This window comes from Papio anubis, chromosome 16, assembly GCF_008728515.1.
Source record: "Papio anubis isolate 15944 chromosome 16, Panubis1.0, whole genome shotgun sequence".
NCBI classification, from domain to species: domain Eukaryota; kingdom Metazoa; phylum Chordata; class Mammalia; order Primates; family Cercopithecidae; genus Papio; species Papio anubis.
The window spans coordinates 77,022,919-77,046,439 of NC_044991.1; the positions used below are offsets into that span (position 1 = coordinate 77,022,919).

General features: G+C 43.3%; 1 protein-coding gene across 8 annotated transcripts in view; it reads left to right on the forward strand.

Annotated features, from left to right (window-relative positions):
* Window positions 1-23,521, forward strand: part of SLC9A8 (solute carrier family 9 member A8) — an 80,782-nt gene that overhangs the window by 20,502 nt on the left and 36,759 nt on the right. For 6 of the 8 annotated variants that reach the window (XR_004179110.1, XM_031656842.1, XM_031656844.1 and 3 more), the window contains 5 exons: window positions 6,513-6,571; window positions 12,593-12,676; window positions 17,073-17,174; window positions 18,316-18,350; window positions 23,051-23,194. Coding sequence is in view for 7 of the 8 variants with exons in the window: in XM_031656842.1 (XP_031512702.1) it covers window positions 6,513-6,571; window positions 12,593-12,676; window positions 17,073-17,174; window positions 18,316-18,350; window positions 23,051-23,194 (424 nt within the window). In the remaining variant the exon portion in view is untranslated. The remainder of the gene's footprint in view (window positions 1-6,512; window positions 6,572-12,592; window positions 12,677-17,072; window positions 17,175-18,315; window positions 18,351-23,050; window positions 23,195-23,521) is intronic. The other 2 variants (XM_031656847.1, XM_031656845.1) reach the window with 1 other exon arrangement.

A 23,521-nucleotide genomic window follows, 5' to 3' on the forward strand; every position in this document is an offset into this window, starting at 1 on the left:
AAATGACAAATCTAGGTAATAGGGTTGTGAATTTTTATTTTTGCTTTGTTTTTAATGGACACTTGTCTTTCAGAACAGAATTGTGTGATAATGTGTAAATGGTGAAAACAAAACATGATTTTGCACAATTAACAAAACTACTGCAAGAAAAATAAAACATTTCTTGGTAACAAAAAAAATTAATACATTTGAAACATTTTTCATGTAACCTTACTGACCAGGAATATTTATGTTTTACAGTCATAATGGTAGCCCTGCAGTGCACTCTGGGAGTGAGCAAGCGAGCATTGGCAGTTCATTGTAGTAGTGTAGGCAGCCTGTGTCTTTAGCATGATGAGGTGGTAGGATGCACCCGAGCCAGCGGGCCAGCATCCTTGGTGGCTCTAAGCTCTCAGAAAAGCTATTTAAACTCTCTGAGCTTTTTCCTGCAATGTTCTTTTGAGGATTAGAAGTAATTGAAAGTGACAAATCCTGAAAGAAGAAGCTCAACAAATAATAATTAATTGCTCCTGATCCTCTGAATGAATTGAGGGGTGTCCTTAATTAGGTGTATGCACAAAGATCAACTGGGAGCAAAGGAAAATGTTAGAACTTGTGTTTCTGTTTATTTTTAACCTCACTCATTTACAATTTCTGTTTTTTTGTGAATATTTTAAAATATTGGCTGGGTGCAGTGGCTTATGCCTATAATCCCAGCACTTTGGGAGGCTGAGGCAGGCGGATCACCTGAGGTTGGGAGTTCAAGACCAGCTTGGCCAACGTGTTGATGTCTCTATTCAAAATACAAAAATTAGCCGGGCGTGGTGGCGCACGCTTGTAGTATTAGCTTCTCTCTCTCTCTCTTTCTCTATATGTATACACACACACACACAATGTATATACATGCTATATATATATACACTGTATATATACTGTATGTATAATATCTGGTGATGAGTTGTGTGATATACATTCATTTTCTCTGTTGAGTAGATTGACCTAACTTTGAACCTAACTTTGAACCTCAATCTTAAGAGGTAAAGTAGTAGTTTGCCAATTTAATGCTGCACAAAGGATTATTTAAGTAATAACAACAATAATAATATCACATCGTATTTGACAAAACTTCCTAGCACATCATAAATAATAATAAGACACAGGCTTGGGCAATAGAATAATTACTGATTTTCTTTTTTTTTTTTTTTTTTTTTGAGACGGAGTCTCGCTCTGTAGCCCAGGCTGGAGTGCAGTGGCCGGATCTCAGCTCACTGCAAGCTCCGCCTCCCGGGTTCACGCCATTCTCCGGCCTCAGCCTCCCGAGTAGCTGGGACTACAGGCGCCTGCCACCTCGCCCGGCTAGTTTTTTGTATTTCTTAGTAGAGACGGGGTTTCACCGTGTTAGCCAGGATGGTCTCGATCTCCTGACCTCGTGATCCGCCCGTCTCGGCCTCCCAAAGTGCTGGGATTACAGGCTTGAGCCACCGCGCCCGGCATAATTACTGATTTTCAAATGTAACTGCTTCATGTGTGGTTATAAACGAGGTAATCATGGCATTAAGGTTTGGTATACGTTTAGAAGGGAAAAAGAAAGCTGAGGTTTTAGTAAAGCAGAAAAACACTAAGCTTTAAAAATGAAGCCTGAAACCATGGAAAGAGGTTTAACTTCCCTAGTAATCAGGATAATTGCTGAATGCAAATTGAATGCAAATACAAATTGAAACATTAAAGTACAATGTATTGCCCACCATGTTGGCAGAAATGTTAACATCTGATGATTATCCAGTGCGACTGGAGATGTGGGACGCTTTCTTGTGGAAGTGTAAGTCAGTACAACCACTTTGGAGGATAATTTGGCAACATTTTCAGAGTTAAAAATGCTCATGCTTTGTAAACCTGCCATTTGTAGTCTCTGGATCTGCCCTAGGGAGATAGTCTTGGTTTTTTTTTTTTTTGGTTTTTTGTGTGTGTGTGTGTGTGTGTGTGTGTGTGAATGTCTTCCACAGGGAGATACTCTTAACACAAAGTGCCATGTACAAGCGTGTTCAATGCAGCACCACTAGTAATAGCAAACAGTTGGAGGCACCCATCAGTGGGGGAATGGTTAAAAAGGTTGTTATTTTTTTTTTAAGTGCAATGTAATTCACATATGATAAATTTCACCATCTTAAAGTGCACAATTCATAGTTTTTTAGTATATTCACAGAGTTGTACTACTATCACCTCTAAATAATTCCAGAACATTTTCATTACCCCAAAAAGAAACTAATACCCATTAGCAGTCACTCCCCATTTCTCCCTTCTCCCTTCTCCCATCCCCTGGAAACCACCAATCTACTTTCTGTCTCTGAATTTGCGTGTCCTGGACATTTAATATAAAGAAATGGAATCATACAATCTGTGGTACTTTTTATTTGGCAACAGCTTTATTGAGATGTGCTTCGCGGCCGGGCGCGGTGGCTCAAGCCTGTAATCCCAGCACTTTGGGAGGCCGAGACGGGCGGATCACGAGGTCAGGAGATCGAGACCATCCTGGCTAACATGGTGAAACCCCGTCTCTACTAAAAAAATACAAAAAACTAGCCGGGCGAGGTGGCGGGCGCCTGTAGTCCCAGCTACTCGGGAGGCTGAGGCAGGAGAATGGCGTAAACCCGGGAGGCAGAGCTTGCAGTGAGCTGAGATCCGGCCACTGCACTCCAGCCTGGGCGACAGAGCGAGACTCCGTCTCCAAAAAAAAAAAAAAAAAAAAAAAAAAGAGATGTGCTTCACATACCACACAATTCACCTTTTTCTTTTTGGGGGGGATGGAGTCTTGCTGTATGGCCCAGGCTGGAGTGCAGTTCTACAATCTCAGCTCACTGCAACCTCCGCCTCCCGGGTTCAAGCAATTCTCCTGCCTCAGCCTCCTGAGTAGCTAGGATTACAGGTACCTGCCGCCACGCCCGGCATGTATCATGGGTGGGCATCCTTCACGTTGGCAAAATAAACTTCCCAACTTGACTGAGACTTGTCTCAGATACTCTGGTTTACATAACCATCCTAGTGGGTATGGAGTGGTATCTCATTATAGTTTTTATTTGCATTTCCCTAATGATTTATGATGTTGAACATCTTTTCATGTGTTTCTCAGCCATTTGTACATCTTCTTTTCCGAAATATCTATTCGATATATTTATGTGTACTTTTATTTTTATTTTATTTTGTTTGATATTTTGAGATGGAGTCTCACTCTGTCCACCAGGCTGGAGTGCAGTGGCATGATCCTAGCTCACTGCAATCTCTGCCTCTCGGGTTCAAGCGATTCTCCTGCCTCAGCCTCCTGAGTAGCTGGGATTAGAGGTGCCCGCCACCACGCCCAGCTAATTTTTGTATTTTTTTAATAAAGACGGTATTTCACCGTGTTGGCCGGGCTGGTCTCGAACTCCTTAACTCAGGTGATCCGCCCACCTCGGCCTCCCAAAGTGTTGGGATTACAGGCGTGAGCCACCACATCTGGCCTCAATTTAGTTTTAATTCAAATTTTTTTTTTTAATTTTTAGAGCCAGGGTCTTGCTCTGTCACCCAGGCTGGAGTACGCTGGTATCATTATAGCTCACTGCAGCCTCCACCCCCTGGGCTCAAGCAGTCTTCCTGTCTCAGCTACCTGAGTAGGACTACAGTTGCCTACCACCACATCTGGCTAAGTTTTTTCTTTTTTTTTTTTTTCTTTTTTTAAGACAAGGTCTCACTCTGTTACCCAGGCTGAAATGTAGTGGCACAATCACGGCTCACTGTAGGTTCCACCTCCGAGGCTTAAGCAGTGCACCCACTTCAGCCTCCCACGTAGCTCGCACTAACAAGCATGAACAACCATACCTAGCTAATTTTTTTAAAATTTTTTAATTTTTTTATTTTTTTTCCTTTTTAAGACGGAGTCTCACTCTGTCGCCCAGGCTGGAATGCAACAGTGCAATCTCAGCTCACTGCAACCTCCGCCTCCCAGGTCAAGCAACTCTCCTGCCTCAGCCTTCAGGGTAGCTGGGATTACAGGCACTTGCCACCACGCCCAGCTAATTTTTGTATTTTTAGTAGAGACCAGGTTGATGCCTTTACATCTGAGTTTTTGCAAAAGTAGAGACCAGTGTTTTACCATGTTGGCCAAGCTGGTCTTGAACTCCTGACCTCAGGTAATCCACCTGTCTTGGCCGCCTAAAGTGCTGGGATTACAGGTGTGAGCCACTACACCTGGCTCCTAGCTAATTTTTAAATTTTTTTGTAGAGGCAGGGTTTTCCTGTGATGCTTAGGCTAGTCTCGAACTCCTGGGTCCAAGTAATCCTCTCTCCTCAGCCTCCCAAAGTGCTGGAATTACACATGTGAGCTACTGTGCCTGGTCAGAAATATCTATTCAATTTGTGGCTTCTTTTCTTTCCTCCTTCTTTTTTTTTTTTTTTTTTTTAACAGGGATGGGGTCTTGCACAGCCTGGAGTGCAGTGGCTGTTTACAGGTGCAACCATGGTGCACTACAATCTTGAACTCCTAGGCTCAAGCAATCCCCCTGCCTCAGCCTCCTGAGTAGCTAAGATATAGGCAGGTGCCACCGCGATTGGTTTTGTGGCATTTTTTGTTGTTGTTTTTGTTTGTTTGTTTGAGATGGAGTTTCACTCTTGTTGCCCAGGCTGGGGCGCAGTGGCACCATCTCGGCTCACTGCAACCTTCACCTCCCGGATTCAAACGATTCTCCTGCCTCAGCCTCCCTAGTAGCTGGGATTACAGGTGCCCACCAACACACCCAGCTAATTTTTTGTGTTTTTAGTAGAGACGGGGGTTTCACTATGTTGACCAGGCTGGTCTCGAACTCCTAACCTCAGGCAATCCACCCGCTTCGGCCTCCTGTGCTGGGATTACAGGGGTGAGCCACCGCACCTGGTTGGTGCTGTGACATTTTTATACTATGCTGCCCAGCTGTTAAAAGGAATGAAGCAAATCTGTACATAATAATCCCTGACTAGATCTCTAAGACTTAATGCTAAGCAAAATAGCAAGTAGTAGGATGATATATTATACTACCATAAATTTTATATAAATAAAAACACTCAGGTGTGCCATGCATACACTTACACACACACACACACACACACACACTCACACCCTGTTACTGTTCAGTTAAATATATATATATGTAAGTGGATAGAGAAGGGCCTGATACAATATTTCCCAACCTTTCCAAGATAGTTTGTTACCTTGGGCCAGGAAGAGAGAGAACGAAGATGGGGGTGGAAGTGGGGTATGATCTAAAGGGACTTTTGTCTTATTTATGACATTTTACATAGTATCCATGTACTGTTTGGCTAACAAAAGTGTAAAAGCTCCTTAAAATGTAATTACAACCTGAAAAAATAAGAACATGGGAGCTCTTGGGGAACTGTAGCAGGAGATGGGTTAAAATCCATGCTCCATGCGCCCTGGCAAAGGAATGTGTATTCATTGACTCCTTTTATAGCTCAGCTTTATTTTGTCTGGGGTCCTTCCTCTTTTTCAAAATAATTTTATTATTTTTTAATACTTTGTATTAATTCAAATAGCATGGAGGTTTATAAAGTGAAAATGAACTTACCTCCCCTCTTCACCTGAAACTACCTACCCTAAGGTAGTGTTAGTGCACATCCTTTTCCTGCGGAAATTCTGTGTTTTGGTATTATCTCCCACCCACCCAGTAAGCTGTGCTTCCATCTTCTTGTGGTGAAAGCTCCTTCCTTTCTGGGAGAGGGAGGTCTTCATTTTGAAGCATCCGTGGAATGGTCTGCAGGCTTGCTTTGTGTCACCTCCTACCCAAGATCGTGATGTAGTAGGTCTGAAGTTCTACTTGGGCGTCTTCATTTTATAAAAAGTTCCCGTGGTGATTCTGGTGAACCAACAGAGGGTTAAGAGTCATTTATCTAGGGAGTAGCAGGGCAATCATAAATTGTGCCCATGCTGCTGCTTTGGGAATTATTTTTGGTAGCTGCTTTATGAGAATGATGAGCCTGTCAGCTTTATGGAAACATGCCTGAACTTAGATGGTCTGTTTTCTTCCAGGAATTTCACAGGACTTTTACTTTAGGTTATTTTCAGCATTTGTGTTTTTGTAACTAAATATTCAACATGGAACTGCTATTTGAGTCTGAGAAAGTGATCATGGATTCTTTTTTGAAAATGATGGAAATAAACAGTACATGGCAAACTTAGCTTGTAAACTCTGCCATTTCACATTGAAAATGGGTGGATATAGTAAAAATGACAGGTGATAAATCTTCACCAGTCAGAGTATCCTTGGGTCTTGATTTAAAATGCTTTTCCTCCCCCACAGCCTGACTTTTGTGCTTCATTTTAGTGTGTTTGCCTGAGATGTGAGCAAGAAATTCATGTGATAGATGTATCACATCTCCCTAAAATGTGTAAAACGAAGCTGTGCCCCGACCACCTAGGGCACATATCAGGACCTCCTGAGGCTGTGTCATATCTTAAATTTGAGTAATCTTTCTCATATCTTAAATTTATGTTAAATTTTCTCTTATAGGTATTCTCATGGGAGCAGTTATAAAAATTATAGAGTTTAAAAAACTGGCGAATTGGAAGGTAGGTTTGCCCTTTGGTTGTTCTTAATTTTAGTAACATTGATGGTTATGCTGGCTTTTTTTTGGTAATTACTTGGCTATCAGTGGAGTTATTTATATTATTATATACCCCATTAATTTTAAATTTTTTTATTAGATACAGGCTGATGCCTTTACATCCGAGTTTTTGCAAAAGCATAAGTCTCATACTGTTTCAAGTGCACGTGGGAGCACCAATGTCATTTTGTTGTTGTTGTTATTATACTTGCATTTTTGTAATCCTAGGCTAACCTACTTTATTAGGCAGGAAAATTCTCTAATTAGCATTAAACATTAAATACTGTTTATTGCTCCCAATTCCATTCTGACAACTGAGGATAATAAAACATACTTGTCTGGTACTGTGAGACACAGTACTTCATATATTGTGGCTCATATTATCCTCATGACGGTCATGTGAGGTGGATTGTCTGGGTATTGTAATATCATCACCCCATTTTTACACATGAAAAAGGTGACACTCAGGGAGATTGGGATGTATTCAGTGTCACAGAGCTAGAAAGAAAGTGGCTGAGTGGAGTCTTGTGTCCAAACCCTGTGGCCTGAATATGCAGTGTTTTCTCCACTATACCACCCCGTCCTCAGTTTGCTAATATACATACCCTTGTGTTAAAGAGATTATTAGAGTATGAACATCATCCTGGGATGCAAGTACTCATTGAAACTAGAATTTCAATATCAACTTGAACATCCATGTTGAGTAGGGTGAGATTAACAAGTATGCTACAAAATTTATTTTGTGGAGGGAAATAAGATTCATTTCAAAATAGTAAAGAATTATGTGGCTAAAATTGATCACATTTGAGCCCTTTCTACTTTGATGAAGCTCCTAGGTCCTAGGATTATTTGACCTGTGAAACTGTAGAGTATAAAATTAGCAAGACAAACCTTATAGCCTAACATAAAACACAATTTGAAGCTGTTATAAATAGTAGTAATGAAATATTTTATATATTAAATAAATTTTCAAAATGTGTATTGAACTTCGAAGAGTGATAGGACACACCTCTGCTGGGGAGGCCCCAATGGAGCACATTACATGTGAGATCTCTGCCTTCCTGCGACTTGGTTACATTTAACCACTCTAAGAGTGGGTCATGACTGAAGAGCCTTTTTCTACTCCTAGGCTGGATATAGCCTGATGTGTAGATTTTGCCCACTAACCCATTTTGTTTGATCTGATTTAAAAATCATTTGATCAAGACAGGGCATGGTGGTTCATGCCTATAATCCCAGCACTTTGGGAGGCCAAGGTGGGTGGATCGCCTGAGCCCAGGAGCTTGAGGCCAGCCTGGGCAACATGGTGAAACTGTGTCTCTACAAAAATACAAAAAAATAAAAAATAAATGATCAAAATTTGAATTGACTGTAAAACAATTAAAAATTGTTAGATTTTGGCCAGGTGTGGTGGCTCATGCCTGTAAACCCAGAACTTTGAGAGGCCAAATCGTGTGGATCATCTGAGGTCAGGAGTTTGAGACCAGCCTGGCCAACACGGTGAAACCTTGTCTCTACTAAAAATACAAAAAATTAGCTGGGCGTGGTGGCACATACCTGTAGTCCCAGCTACTTGGGAGGCTGAGGCACAAGAATCACTTGAACCTGGGAGGTGGAGGTTGCAGTGAGCCAAGATTGAGCCACCGCACTCCAGCCTGGGTGACAGAGTGAGGCTCCATCTCAAAAAAAAAAAAAAAGTTAGATTTTAAAATATTACCAGTCTATATAAAATTCTGGAAATTTTACATAAAATTCAGAACTTCTAGCTTCTCTTGGAAAAGCAGAAGCTCTCTTAACACTAGGTCCAGCAGTGTTCAGAGACACTGAGCAGAGGGGCTTTTCTTCCGGGTCATGCAGTATGGCCCCAAGAAACCTTTGCTTGTGACCCCTGCTGTAAGCAGTGGGAGTAGGGGAACGGGAGGTGATCTTTCACTTCTAGTTTTATATGCATCATTGTTACTGAATTTTTGTTTTCCAACAGATGTTACTTTTCAAGATAAAATAATAGAATGTATTTAACAGTACAGACCATGAAACAAGTTAGGTGATGGATGTGATAAAGTGCCTGAAGTGTCATCCAGATAACCAGTGCTTGATCTCAGAAAATAAGGCTAGATTGGGGATGCCAGCATGTACCAGTGGTCCCACCTACTTGGGAGGCTGAGGCAGGAGGATTGCTTGAGCCCAGAAGTTTGAGGCTGCAGTGAGTTATAATTGCACCACTGCAGTCCAGCCTGGGTAACAGAGCAAGACCCTGTCTCTTTAAAAAAAAAAAAAAAAAAAAGATTGGGGCAGGCTTCCTTTAGGAGCCTGCATTTGTGGAGAGTCAGAGTGAGAAGCAGGATATCTGCCTGGAAACCAGATGTACAGGGAGCAGTCGGAAGTCAGAAAAACAAGAGGAGCTGGTAGTTTCTTTCCCTAAAGTTCTGATTCCAAACTGACCTGCTGGGTCTGCATTCTACCTGTATTATCATGTGCTTAATATTTTTCTATTAACTTGCTTTTTAAATATATATATATATTATTTATTTGTTTATTACTTTCTTTTTTTGACACAGAGTCTCGCTCAGTTGTCCAGGCTAGAGTGCAGTGGTGCAATCTCGGCTCATGGCAACCTCTGCCTCCCGGGTTCAAATGATTCTTCTGTCTCAGCCTTCTGAGTAGCTAGGCAGGAGAACGGGCGTGTGCCACCGTGCCCGGCTAATTTTTGTATTTTTAGTAGAGACAGGGTCTCACCTTGTTAGCCAGGTTGGTCTCAAACTCCTGACCTTAAGTGATCTACCCACGTTTTCCTCCCAAAGTGCTGGGATCACAGGTGTGAGCCACTGTGCCTGGGTGTGGCTAATTTTTAAAAAAAAATTTTGTAAAGACACGATGTCACTATGCTGCTCAGACTGATCTCGAACTCCTGAGCTCATGTGATCCTCCCACCTTGGCCTCCCAAAGTTTTAGGATTACAGGATTGAGCCACCGTGCCTGGCCTATATATTTATTTTCTTATTTTGTTTTCTTTTCTTTTTTTTTTTTTTTGCGGGGGCTTGGCGGGGAGTGGACAGAGTCTCACTGTGTCACCCAGGCTGGAGTGCAATGGCGTGGTCTCAGCTCACTGCAACCTCCGCCTCCCAGGTTCAAGCAGTTCTCCTGCCTCAGCTTCCTGAGTAGGTAGGATTACAGGTGCCTGTCACCACGCCCAGCTAATTTTTGTATTTTTAGTAGAGACAAGGTTTCACCAAGTTGGCCAGGCTGGTCTCGAACTCCTGACCTCGTGATCCATCCACCTTGGCCTCCCAAAGTGCTGGGATTACAGGCATGGGCCACCACGCCTGGCCATGTTTATTTTCAAGGCAATGTTACAGTACTATTTCCATTCAGAAACTAATATTGTTTTGTAAACATGATAAAAATGAAGTAGTACAGATGCCTGCTGAAGCATCAAAGGTCAAGTCTGCTCTCTGTAGAGGGAGATCAGCACGTTAGAGCCCTTAGAGGCGGTATTGCCATCCTAAGGTGTCTTGGATTTATTTGGACCTGAAGAAATAATCAAAAGGGGCTGTCTCAATCCGTGAGGTCAGTGGTATTTGACACACACTGCTCAAGTGCCACCTAAAATCACCTCACACCATTTTGTGGGAGCCATTGCCAAAAGGAACTATAACACTATTTCCCTGAAAGGCCGTGTGTTCATAAGGGCTGCAGTAACAAATTACCACAAACTAAGTGGCTTAAAATAACAGAGATTCGTTGTCTCACAGTTCTGGAGGCCAGAAGTGAGAAGAAAAGGTATCAGCAGGACCGAGTTCCCTCCCAAAGACTCTAGAAAATAATTCTTCATTGCATCTCCCAGCTTCTGGTGGCCCAGGTTTTCCTTGGCTTGTGGCCGCATCGCTCCTGTCTTTGTCTCTGTGCTCACGTGGGCGGCTTCTACACGTCTCTGTGTGCCTCGTTCTGTCTCTTACAAGTTGATGTTTGCTGCCTTTGGCCTTCCCTTATCCAGCGTAAGGTCATCTAGATCCTTACCTTCATTAGATCTGCAGAGACCCTATTTCCAAGTAAGGTCACATTCTGAGATTCCTAGTGGACAGGAATTGGGGTTGGGGTTGGGGGACACTATGTAACCCCACTATAGGTAGATTCTCCTTTTTCCCAGAGTGGGAGGGGTAGTTTTTGTACCTCCAAAAGGCTGTATATAGTGGTCCTGCTGCACAGATCCTGAGAATAGGTTGCCCCACAAAACACAGAGCTCGGCTCATTTCTTTTCACATAGTCCCAGTCTGAATCATGAGCTTGTTGTACATGCTGCTATTTTAAGACTTAATAAGGCATTTCAGAAGTCATCATTTGCTTCTATTTTGAGCCTTTTTTGAATTTTTTTAGTCTTTGTGGTAACAGCTGTACATTTGTAAGAATACATTTAGGCATTCTTTGGAATAGGGATTTTGACAAGAAATCAGACTGTCAAAATTGTGACATGGGAAAATATTCATATGAAAAAGGGCCTGATTTTGCATTTTTAAAAAGACTATGTATTACACATAACCATTGTGGGCTTGAGGACCAATATATATTTCCCCCAAATTCTGCCAACAACTAGAGAGATATTCTAATAATATAGAAAATGAAATTGTTATTGTTTCATCCCTCCAAAGTTGGCTATATTCTGGAAACACCATTCATAATGGCACTTAATAATCAAATCTGGAAGCAAGGTGCAATGGTTTGGGCGTTTGTCTCCCTAAACCTCATGTTGAAATTTGATTCCAGTGTTGGAAGTGTTTGGGTCATGGGGGTGGACCCTCATGGATAGACTGATGCCCTTGCTGGGGGAGGGAGGTGCATGAGTTCTTGCTGTGTTCGTTCCCTATACAGCTGATTGTTAAAAAGAGCCTGGTCCCACGCCCACCCCCGCTTTCTTCCTCTCTTGCCATGGATCTCTGCACACTCTGGCTCCCCTTCTCTTTCCCCATGAGTAGAAGCAGCCTAAGGTTCTTATCAGATACCCAGTCTTGAACTTTTCCAGACGGCAGAATCATGAGCCAAATAAATGTTTTTCCTTTGTAAATTACCCAGCCTCAGGTGTTCTTTTATAGCAAGACACATGGTAAGGGGCTGTCTTTGTAGCCAAGTCTCAAGTCGAAAGAGCATCCAGTGGGGACTGTTTCATCACATCAGACTTTGGAAAATAGCACAGTTGTCTGTGATAAGCAGAAAGAAGGCAGAGCTATTTTAACCATGTGTAGGGTTTCCTGTTCCTCTGAGTGGATTGTTTTAGGATTTGCCGTTACCTTTTTCCCGGAGGAATTCCAGCTTGTAGACTTGTTTTTGAAAGTATGCAACCAGAATTGAAATTTTCTAGATTCAGATTAATTTTCTTTCTGTACTAAGGAATAAAAAACATACTACTCTGTGTTTGGAAGCAGTTTGTTGTGCTATTTCTTTTCGCTGATCACCTTTAAAATCCTTGTCTTGACCAGGTGTGGTGGCTCATGCCTGTAATCCCAGCATTTTGGGAAGCTGAGGTGGGAGGATTGCTTGAGGTTAGGACTTTGAGACCAGCCTGGGCAACACAGCAGACCCTATATCTAAAAAAAAGAAAAAAAAAAATAGCCTGGCATGGTAGCACGCACATGTAGTCCCAGCTACTCAGGAGGCTGAAGTGAGAGGATCACTGGAGTCCAGGAGGTTGAGGCTGCAGGGAGCTGTGATTGCACCACTGCACTTCAGCCTGGGCAACAGAGCAAGACTCTGTCTCAAAATAATAATAATAATGATAAAAATAATAAAATGCAGTTTCTTTTTTTTTTTTTTTTTTTTTTGGTGGGGGAATCTCTCATTCTGCTTAATTTTATTATCAGGTAGTTATTTAAACATTATACGTTTCCATTAGGCCAGGCCCTGAAAGAAGAATTATTTTGGCTCTTTATTGATGAATTTATTTCTTAATTACACAAATTCCATGCCTCTTAAGATTCCCATTTTCTATTTACAGGAAGAAGAAATGTTTCGTCCAAACATGTTTTTCCTCCTCCTGCTTCCCCCTATTATCTTTGAGTCTGGATATTCATTACACAAGGTGAGACTCAGGCCCACATTGGTGCTTTGGTCTGGACAGTTTCTCATGTTTGTAAAGCAAGTTCCTTAAAAGCTTGGGTGTTAGCTCTGCTTCTTCCTGGTTGTGCTCAGTGGAAGCTGGACTGCAGTGCCTGAATTCTGGAGAGGACTAGACATGATCAATTGGCTGCTTTATTGGTTTCAGGCAGTGTGGCTCACTGAGCCAGTGTTTGCCATAAATGGGTGCTTTGCCCAGAAAGATGGCTGAAGTGATGTTAAGTGGCTCACAGATGGTGCATTGACTCGTCTTCCTGGACACAGACTGATAGATGTAAAGAGGGTAGACTGTGTCCTGGGATGACAGGGACATGTGCCCCAGGGCTTTTGTTTCTTTCAGCTCCCCCACTGGCGCGTTTCTAACCTCCTCAGGCCCATCCATCCTTTCTTGTCTCCCTCTCCGTGTCCTCCCCTGGCCTCAGACCCCAGCTTGATATTCCCCTTCATCCCTCAACCTCTATCTCTTCTCGCCCACTCTCTGGTCCAGCCTTCCTAGTCCCACAGTTGCCTGCCCATCCTTGCCTCCCTGCCTTGGCGAGCAGTGGCACTGGCCCCTACCCACTTCTCTGCTTTGGCTTGGCCTTGATGGCCATTGCCTTGCAACTCCCAGTGTGAAGTGCTGTTTTTGTTTTTTGAAATGGAGTCTCGCTCTGTCACCCAGGCTGAAGTGCAGTGGCATGATCTCGGCTCACTGCAACCTCCACCTCATGGGTTCAATCAATTATTCTGCCTCAGACTCCTGAGTAGCTGGGATTACAGGCACACGCCACCATGTCCAGCTAATTTTTGTGTTTTTAGTGGACACGAGGTTTTACCATGTTGGCCAGGCTGGTCTCAAAACTCCTGTCCTCAAGTGATCTGCCCACCTCAGCCTCCCAAAGTGCTGGGATTACAGGCGTGAGCCACCGCGCCCGGCCCCTAGTGTGAGTCTTTCTGCCTGGGCAGGAGCTTCTCACTTTTAAGCCTGTTTGTGTCTGTGCGTGGTATTTTCCTTGTCTGTGAGTTTTCTTTAAACATAAATGTATTTAAGTTTTAAAATAAAGTGATTCAACTTAAAATACTAGTATTAATAATACAACAGCTATTTTGTGAATGTGATTTTTTAAAAACCTGAAGATTGGAAAGTTTAGGCCAGCCCTTGGAGAGAGGAAAGCCAGAGACACAATACAGATCTAATCATGCGCTGCCCCCTACAGGTTTCTTTTTGGTAAAGTAAAAACCAAAAACCCCAAAACCCTACCTCCCGGAGTGCTTTGAGATTCACACTAGATGAAAGAATGTAGGCAAAGCACCACCCACCACACTAAATAAATGGAGTGCTGCTGCTTGTTATTAATGATAAAAATGTTATCTATTATTAATAACAATACCACCTCCAGTAGTAGTAATAATAATTTATTAAACTTAATAGGCCCAGTGGCTCATGCCTGTAATCCCAGCAATTTGAGAGGCCGAGGTGGGTGGATCAGTTGAGGCCAGGAATTCAAGACCAGTCTGGCCAACATGGCGAAACCCCATCTCTACTAAAAATACAAAAACTAGTTGGTCGTGGTGGTGCGTGCCTGTAATCCCAGCTACTCCGGAGGCTGAAGCATGAGAATCATGAGAATCGTTTGAACTCAGGAGGTGGAGCTTGCAGTGAGCTGAGATCACGCCACTGCACTCCAGCCTGGGTGATAGAGGGAGACTTTGTCTCAAAAATAAGTAAACAAAAATAAACTTAATTTGTTGTTGACATGGTATAAAATAAATAAATAAACAATTTTTTAAAAATGGGTTAGATTTGTCTAGAAATTTTTGGTAAAAACATAGAAATTAAGTCTCTAATTTTCCTGTACTGAAACAAAAATATATTTAGATGTTCAGCCCAGATTTTTTTAAAGTTATTATTTTATTGTACATCTATCCAAAGAAAAAGTGAAAAGGAAGTTTAATGCAAAAAATATTCCCAAGTTTTAGAAACTGTTACTGACATCAGATAATTTTTAACAAGGAAACATAAGTTGAAGGTCACCATGTCTTTCTTTCACTTTGTAAACAAATCTTAACTGTAAGCAGATTATGAAAATATTTCAAAACATGCTGAGGAAATTGACTTGATTTTGACTTAAAAACATGACATTTTGAATATTAGAGAATGTAAAGTTTTTATTTTCTTTTTTTTTTTTTAGAGGGAAGGGAGAGAAACTTATTCAAAATTTGAGGAAAGTAATAGTTTTTTAGAAAAACATTTTGTTGAAGATGACTTTCCAGCAGATAATGTGACAATTTATATGAAAGGGACTTATAGGATTATGAAATGCTAATTCTGAAACTTCTGTCTACTTTCTACCCTGCCCCAAAGATGACAGGAAGTAAAGTTGGAATATTTTATTTTAATATTGTGATATTTGCTAATGTAAATTTGGACTTAGAATACAGATTTCAGTAAGATTATCATCATTTGATATGCATTAGCTAGGCAGCAACTGGTTCTTTGAATTGTAAATATTACACAAATCATAGGATGTTAATTATGTCAAAGAGAAACAGTAAATTTGCTTTATCTAGCAGAGGGAAGTTCTTGTAGTGTGATAACTTTAATTTGGGTAAATTTCAAGATCCAGATTAATATTAACCAGGTATATAAATTATATCAACATTAGATCTCTGCAAACAGGTCAAAACTGATTAATCTTTTTGTTTGTTTGTTTGAGATAGAGTTTTGCTCATTACCCAGGCTGGAGTGCAATGGTGCGATCTCGGCTCACTGCAACCGTGGCCTCCCGGGTTCAAGCGATTCTTCTGCCTCAGCCTCCCGAGTAGCTGGGATTACAGGTGCCCACCAGCACACCGGCTAATTTTGTATTTTTAGTAGAAATGGGGTTTCTCCATGTTGGTCAGGTTGGTCTCGAACTCCTGACCTTAGGTGATCCACCCGCCTTGGCCTCTCAAAGCGCTGGGATTACAGGGTTGGCCACTGAGCCCAGCCTAATCTGTTTTTAAATAACAAAAGAAAACAGCGATTTGCAAAGAGAAACTCATAGATTGAAAGCCCTTTGTTTTGAAAAACCAAATCATTGTGTTTGCCTTGAGTTATTTTAAATTCTTTGTGCAGTAAAGATTGATATGCCAAATAAAGGAATTGAATGTCAAATTATAGGCAGCCAAGTCAAAATTGCAGCTTCTAGGAGGTAGGCTTAGTGGGGCAGTCAGTGTTCAGCTGAGGACACTCTTTCACGAGTGGGCTTTAAAATAGCAGGTCCTAATGTCCCTGGTTTGGCGATTTCTGAGCTGAAAACAAGAATCTTGTTCACACCCACAATCGGGAGTGATTAAAGCCTCTTGGTAACTCCTAAGTGGAGTCCACAGGGTTATGATAACTAGCTTAATTTCCTTAATTTTATGGAAATTTGAAAGATGTTACCATGCTGCTTGGACTTGAATATTTTCTCTTAAATGGTGTGAAGTATAGATAGAAACATTTTATCTGTCGTAGTTAATGATGATACTAACAGAGTGAAGTAAAATTGTTTAAAAGACCTGGCCAGGAAAAAGGAATATCTGATAGTGTATCTTGGTATCCTAATTGTGTGGACTTTGGACGTGAAACAGTTAATTCCGTCAGTGCCTGTCTGTTGGGCATCCTCCATCTGAGGGACATTATGTCAGGGACTGTGTTGTGCAAAAGCAGATGTGGTCATTGCCCAGAATGAGCCTGCAGCCTCATGGGAAAATCAGACATCAGTTACATAAATAAGTGCAAAATTGCAGTCTTGTCAACCGCTACAAGGGAGGGTGACTGTGCACTGAGAGCATAGACTAGGATCTGAGCTGGGAGCTGGCTGAGGGATCAGGAAGAGTTGAAATGTCCCGAGATCTTGGGATGATGAAAGCTTAACAAGCAAAGAGGGAGCACAACCCGCTCGAAGCCACCAGTGGGACTGGAACCCAGAGAACAAAGGCGAGCATGGTGCCAGATGAGCCCAGAGGCCTCCCCAGGGGTCGAGTCATCCAGGGTGGGGGCTAGCTGCATTTAAGTGGAAGTAGGGGTCCAGGTGAAGGCAGTACAATCAGATTTGTCTTTTGGGAGGACCATTCTGGAAGGACTGGAGAGTGGAGGGAAAGGGGCCCGGAGGGGTTGAGGAGACTTGTGTGAAGCTCTGCAGTGTTCCAGATGAAAGATGATGTGAGTGACGGGACACTGCAGTAGGTGCAGGGGTGCAGGAAGACTCCCAGGCTCCCAGCTTGCCACACAGGATGGGCAGTGGTACCTTTCACAGAGAGTCAAGTCAGCCGAGAGGGCCAGGTGTGCGGGCCATGACTTCACTGACAGGAATGGCTTTTCTAATCGTTTCCCTGATTTCTGCTCTTTCAAACAGGGTAACTTCTTTCAAAATATTGGTTCCATCACCCTGTTTGCTGTTTTTGGGACGGCAATATCTGCTTTTGTAGTAGGTGGAGGAATTTATTTTCTGGGTCAGGTAAGAAAATCATCTTTGAAACACTTTGAAAGTCTTACATTCTTAGAGCTAGTGCAGGGAGGTGGGAAGGTGAAATGGGGCCACTTGGTGGGGCCTGGGTTTCACCCTTAGGGTAAATTCCTTCTGGAAGGAAATCCTAGCTTCATATGAGGCACAGTAGAGGCATGCTAAATTGTTTCAAAGTGTCCTGCAAGACCTTTGGCATCTGGAATTGAGTAAATCTTTTCCATAATCCCCCCCCAAAGTATTTTATTTTATTTGCAAACCAATACTGTCTTAAATTAGAATATCTAAAAATAAAGCCAAATATATGCCATCAAGAACTTCAAACAGTTGTCAGGTAGACTGAATTGGGATTGAATGCTGTTTTTTGATAAAAATTTGCATTTTAAAAATCAGAGATGTGCTTTTCTGCTGGCATTGGAGAAATAATAAAATCAAAGGTGATTCTGAATCTGTTCACTCAATTCTAAGCTGTCTACCTGTAGAATTATATACTCTGGATTTTCCACAATTGCTAAACCACTTCCCAGTGACATCAGTTGGATGGTCTCTACTTTAGACTTCAAATTAATTCAAATTAATTTAGACCAAACATCCCTAGGAAGGTAGTATCTGTAGTTTTGTACTGTGCATGTCCATGCATGTCACATTCTTTTCCTTTATTGTCAGTTGCAGAAAGTTTGCCTGTCCCAGTTCTGAAAATTAAGTTGAGGGTCAGGTGTCTGGGTGACAGGCAGATTTCTTTAACACATGTCAGCTGCTTTCTTCTCTCCATAGCCAAAGCCCATTCCATCGAATTTTCACCTATATTGCAGCTTTGATGGCACCAGAGTAAATCTGTCTGTCATGCAGCTTTCTTCATTGCTCAGTTTCTAGTATTAAATAAGAATAAACTTAAGGAAACTACAGTTAATTGGGCTTGAAGAATGTAGCATTCTTTTCCATACTTTCATTGCATGCTGATGGAATGCATGTTTCAACTAAAGCTTAGGAGCCTTCTTTATTTTTCAAGTGGTTTGGGAACTGAAGATTAATGTCCTTATTAGTTTTAACAAAGCACTAATGGACATTTAAATCTTCTTGGCTGTTCTCCAGGGGTTTTTTTTGTGTCTGTGTGTTTGTGTGTTTTATTTTACAGGCTGATGTAATCTCTAAACTCAACATGACAGACAGGTAAATCCTTCATACTGTAACACCCATGCGACTGCTTTTCAGACAGGGGAAATTTTTCTCCACATTGCTTCCTGGGTGTGGTACTGTTCTATTCTCTCTCTGTATATTTATTTTTGGTAAGGATTTCTGCCATAGAATCTTACTCTGAATTGATTTGTATCTCTGAAATGAATCAAAACTATACTAAAGACTTTTGAAGATCCCTAGTCGGGCATTGCTGATTGGAATGATACAGTTTAAGCTTGGGAGGGAGTAACTCTGCTCAGCTAACTGCCCTGCCCATGTGCACACATACACTGTACCATTGTCTTCTTATTATTTCCAAGACTTCAGTCGCCATAACAAAAAGTTGTCTTCTTGATAGTTTAGAGATGGAGCGGGGAGTGACAGAGAAACTTTCCTCTAGGATTGCCACCAAACCTGCAGTGGGGGAAGCAGGGCCAGGACCTCTGTTGTGGATATTGTGGAAAGCCCTTCCATCTGAAACCACTCCCGTGAGCACGTCCCATGAGCCCTGTCCAGAAATTCCCAGAATTGCATAGTGAGAAGCAGCCTCACTAGGTTGAGGCAGGTGTCTCTCAGAAGGTACCAGATCTAGTGCTGAAAAAGCACCCATGCAGAGCATCGTCTGGATTCCCCCTTCTGAGAGTAGACAGCCTTGCTCAGTGTGTCTGTGTTTGGTCTTGCGGCATGGCTGAGGAGCTGGGCAGCAGGGCCACATGTTCGTCCCCAGATCCTTGCCATCTGGCAAGTCAGAGCTTTCAGGATTTGGCAGCAGTTTAGCAACTTAGGACTAGAATCTGGGAACCCTTTTCATGGAAACTGTGTCTCTGATAACAAGTCCAATCCTATTTCCACCTCCACTCACCACCCACCCCAGCCCAGGACAACAATTTTGGAGCTTATGTTGAAAGACAGTTTTGATACATAAACAAGTAGTCCTATTCCATGGGAGCTGGAAATAAAGCAGAACTGATGTCCTGTGTTTGGTAGGTGTTTTGCAAATAAAAAGAAATGCCCAGTAAAGGAAGGTATCACAGTATTCAAATCTTCCACTTGTTTTGGGGACAGCTGGTTAGAGATACAGACAATGCTGGATAACTTCCTGTGAAGTTGAATTGAATCAGTGGTTGGAATGTTCAGGTGAAGGACAGGAAAATAATTGCCCTGTAGACACACTGACTTAGAGCCAGGTAGTGTTTTCCTCTCCATGTGCAGAAGCTTCCTTGGCTGTTAGAAAGTGACAGTCCCACGGATGGGGACTGCTCTGGGGTCGCAAACCCGCACAGCTGCAGGGCCTGGCAGAGCACTTAAGAGAGGGAAGCTGGCCAGCTGTGAGTCTAGCGGTGGGGCAGCAGCCAGTGGGAGAACACACCCTGTATGAAGGGACAGCCACTTCTCAGTGCCAACTCATGATTACCATGTGGAAATCTGGGCCCAGAATTGGTGGCTATTTTAAATAATTTTTCTTTCAAAACGAGGCTAGGTTTCTAGATTTTTATAGGGAATTTTCCAGTTTTCAAATGTTGACAACTTGCTCAATTTTTCACAAACGCCATGCAGATCAAACATGAGAGCCACAGACTATCTTTTGCAACCTCTGCACTGTAGAAAACACAAAAGTAACTTTGTTGCACATGTTTCGTTTTGTTCTGGTGATATCTTGCTGGAGAGAGATTTCACTCTTAGAGACACTGAATTATTTCACTGCCTTTGTCCATTTCTTTTTCATTTTGTTGATGTTGCTATCTTTTGGGGTTATGGAATAAAGAAAGTACATTTTTAAGTTGAACTTCTGGCATTTAAAAGGCGAGGTCCTAAAGAAGTGAAGTGGAACAGCTGACAGCCAGGTGAAGTGATCCTCTTTCCATACAGACCTCTCAATGATTGAACAGTTTGTATTTCAGACTTTTCATCTTCACTGTCAGAAATACTCTGCCTCCATTTAGATTCCCAAGCAAACTAAATGTGTAACGTGATTTATACAAAGCATTTCCCCAACCTTTTGTTTGTTTTGTTTTTTCAGTTAATTTAGAAAGTTTATTTTGCCAAGGTTGAGGACACGCACCCGTGACACAGCCTCAGAAGGTTCTGATGACATGTACCCAAGATGGTCAGAGCAGTTTGGTTTTATACATTTTAGGGACACATGAGACATCATTCGACTTATGTAAGATGAACGTTGCCCCAACCTTTCACTATGAAACATTTAAACATACAGAAAAGGTGAAGCATTGTACAATGAATACCCATAAACAAATTTTAAAAAAAATAAAATAAAAAGTATATCCTGCAGGGGTAGGAGAGTCATAGGACAGGGAACCTGGGAGCCTGGGCTGGGCCTGCACGTCACTGAGGCTGGAGTATAGTGGCATGATCACAGCTCGCTGTAGTCTCAAACTCCTGAGCTCAAGCTATCCTCCTGCCTCAGCCTCCCGAGTAGCTCGGACTACAGGTGTGTGGTACCACTTCCAGCTAATTTGTGTGTGTGGAGGTGGGGTTCTCTATATTGCCCAGGCTGGTCCTGAACTCCTGAGCTCAAGCCATCCTCCCACCCCAGCCTCCCAAAGTGTTGGGATTACAGACGTGAGCCACTGTGCCCGGCCCAGGATACACTTTTTAGACATTGTCCTCCTTCCTTCACGGCCTCTGGTGATGTGGCTGTGGTTGATGAGAGTGGGAATAAAAGAGCAACCAGAAGCTCTGTCTGGGTTGTGGTGCACGGGCCTGGGGACCAGCTACCAACAAAATAGGATCTCCCAGATGGGCAGTTGTTTAGTGGAGTTACCTTCCCTTTCCTGCTTCCCTTCCTTCTTCCCGCCTGCCTGCCTGCTTGCCTTCTGCAAGTGTCTCTGGGCCATACCCAGTACAGACCCTGGGAATTCACCCATGACGAAAACCCAGCGTCCACTTCCTTGGAGCTCACAGGCCTGTGATGACCTCTGTGAGGACAGGCAAAGTCTGGGAACTGAATCCTCAGCCTGGGATCCGGAGGCACTCTGGTTTAATGCACATGAATCACATTCACAGGCAGCTACCATGGAAACCAGAGGCCAAATGATTGACTTCTGAAGAGACCTGTACCTGGCAAGGCAGCCAGGCATTTCCTCGGTCAGCTCTCCTCTCCCTGACCCTGCAGCCAAAAGATCACCCATCGAAGGCTGCTCAGGCCGAGCATCCTCTTCCCCCTAGACCCAGGCTTGGTGAGGGTGGGTCATCTCTGGCTAATGACTGACACAGGCTGGGAACCTGGGAGCCTGGGCTGGGCCTGCACTTCACTGAGGCTGGAGTATAGTGCTCAGGCAGTCGTCTCTGGCTAATGACTGACACAGACTGGCCCTTGGGGGCTCCATGTTTTGGCTGGTGTTGTGGAAGGGGGCAGACCCACCATTCTGCTGCCCTGGAAAGAAAGTTGCACCAGGCATGGCACAGAGGCTTGTGGGAAAATCACCAAAGGGCAGGGAGAGTGAATTGTCCAGGCTCATGTGGCCCACGAGGCCCCTTGAGGGAGCTGGTCCTGCCTCCCTTGCCAGCTTCCTATGGCTCCTGCCACTCGCCCCACCCCCGCCACCACACGCACCTTCCTTCTGTTCCTCAGGCAGCAGGCTTTCTCTCACCTCAGGAGTCACTTGCTGTCACCTCTGCCTGCAGCTCTTGGCCTGGCCAACTGCTGCTTAACATGTAGGTTCTTGCTTACATGTGTCATCCTTTCAGAGAGGCCTCTCCAGAACCCCCCTATCTAAGTGGCTCCCACACGCACACCCACACCCACACCCACACCCCACCTTCTCACGTCACCTCGATTGATTTCCTGGGTCACACTTGCTGTTGTCTGAATTTGCCTTCATCTCTGGGTATTGCTGTATCTACTATTGGGGGGAGGAGTACCAACTCTGGGCAGATAGCCTGACTCTGCCACTTGTTAGCTGAGTGACCTTGAACAAGTTACTTCATCATCCCGTTGTCCCTCGATTTTCTCCTCTGTCATCGGGGCAGTAGTAGCAGTCTCTCATACAGTCACTGACTGGATTGTTGAGTCACCGTATGTGACATGCTTAGAACAGTGCCGGCCGTGGTAGCCTCCATGCCTGAAACATGTTAGACAATCAGCACATATCTGCTGGGGGTGATAAGCTCTTCACAGGGACTGTCAGTGAGGTCACTGGCCCAGTTAGGAGATGGCCTCAGTGTTTCTATCGGCTGTCCATGCCACTCACCCCCAAAGCACACTGGGGTTACTCCTGGTTTTTGACACTTTCTTAGATGTTGCAAATCTGAGTGCAGGCTGGGATTGGTCACAGACAGCACTCCAAGGGGCTGGTGGCAAGGGGCAGAGCAGAGGTCAGATGCAGGAGTTCATGGGCCATTTGACTCCAGCTGCTCTGACCTGTGGAACTGGGCGGTATATAATAAATATATCTAAGCAAAGTCTCTCTTCCGTCATTGGTCAAAGTCAAGTCTCTGTGTTGACAGTAGAAAACCAGGCCATTCCTAACAACTCAATTTAGAGTGGGCCTTTCACACTCCACCCACAATGTCAACAGCAGATAAGTGGGGAAAAATATGCTACCTTCTATAGTTACTTCAGCTCTAGTGTGTAGTTTTGCTTTCTGTTAAATATGGCCTTTGACTTTAATGCTTTAATATGTGGACTGGGTGACACACATTACAGAATCTCCCCTTCCCTCTGTCTCTTACAGTTTTGCGTTTGGCTCCCTAATATCTGCTGTTGATCCAGTGGCCACTATTGCTATTTTCAATGCACTTCATGTGGACCCAGTGCTCAACATGCTGGTCTTTGGAGAAAGTATTCTCAACGATGCAGTCTCCATTGTTCTGACCAAGTAAGTATGGGGCAGAGAACAGACTTTGTTCATGTGACAGAACTAAAGATCCTTGTAATGAAGGGGCAGATATTTCCACGCAGCATGTGTACAGTTGCTTGTCCTCTGGGTGATCAGTTCACCCACTGTCTTTCTCCATCTTTCTGTCCTGACAAGCCTTGATGTGCTGCAAGAATATGGTCAGGTTCCAGGGGTGGTTAAAAGAGCAGAGTCCCCCTTTTTTTTTGAGACAGGGTCTCGCTCTGTCACCCAAGCTGGAGTGCAGTGGCTCCATCACAGCTCACCGCAGCCTCAACCTCCTGGGTTCAAGTGATCCTCCCACCTCAG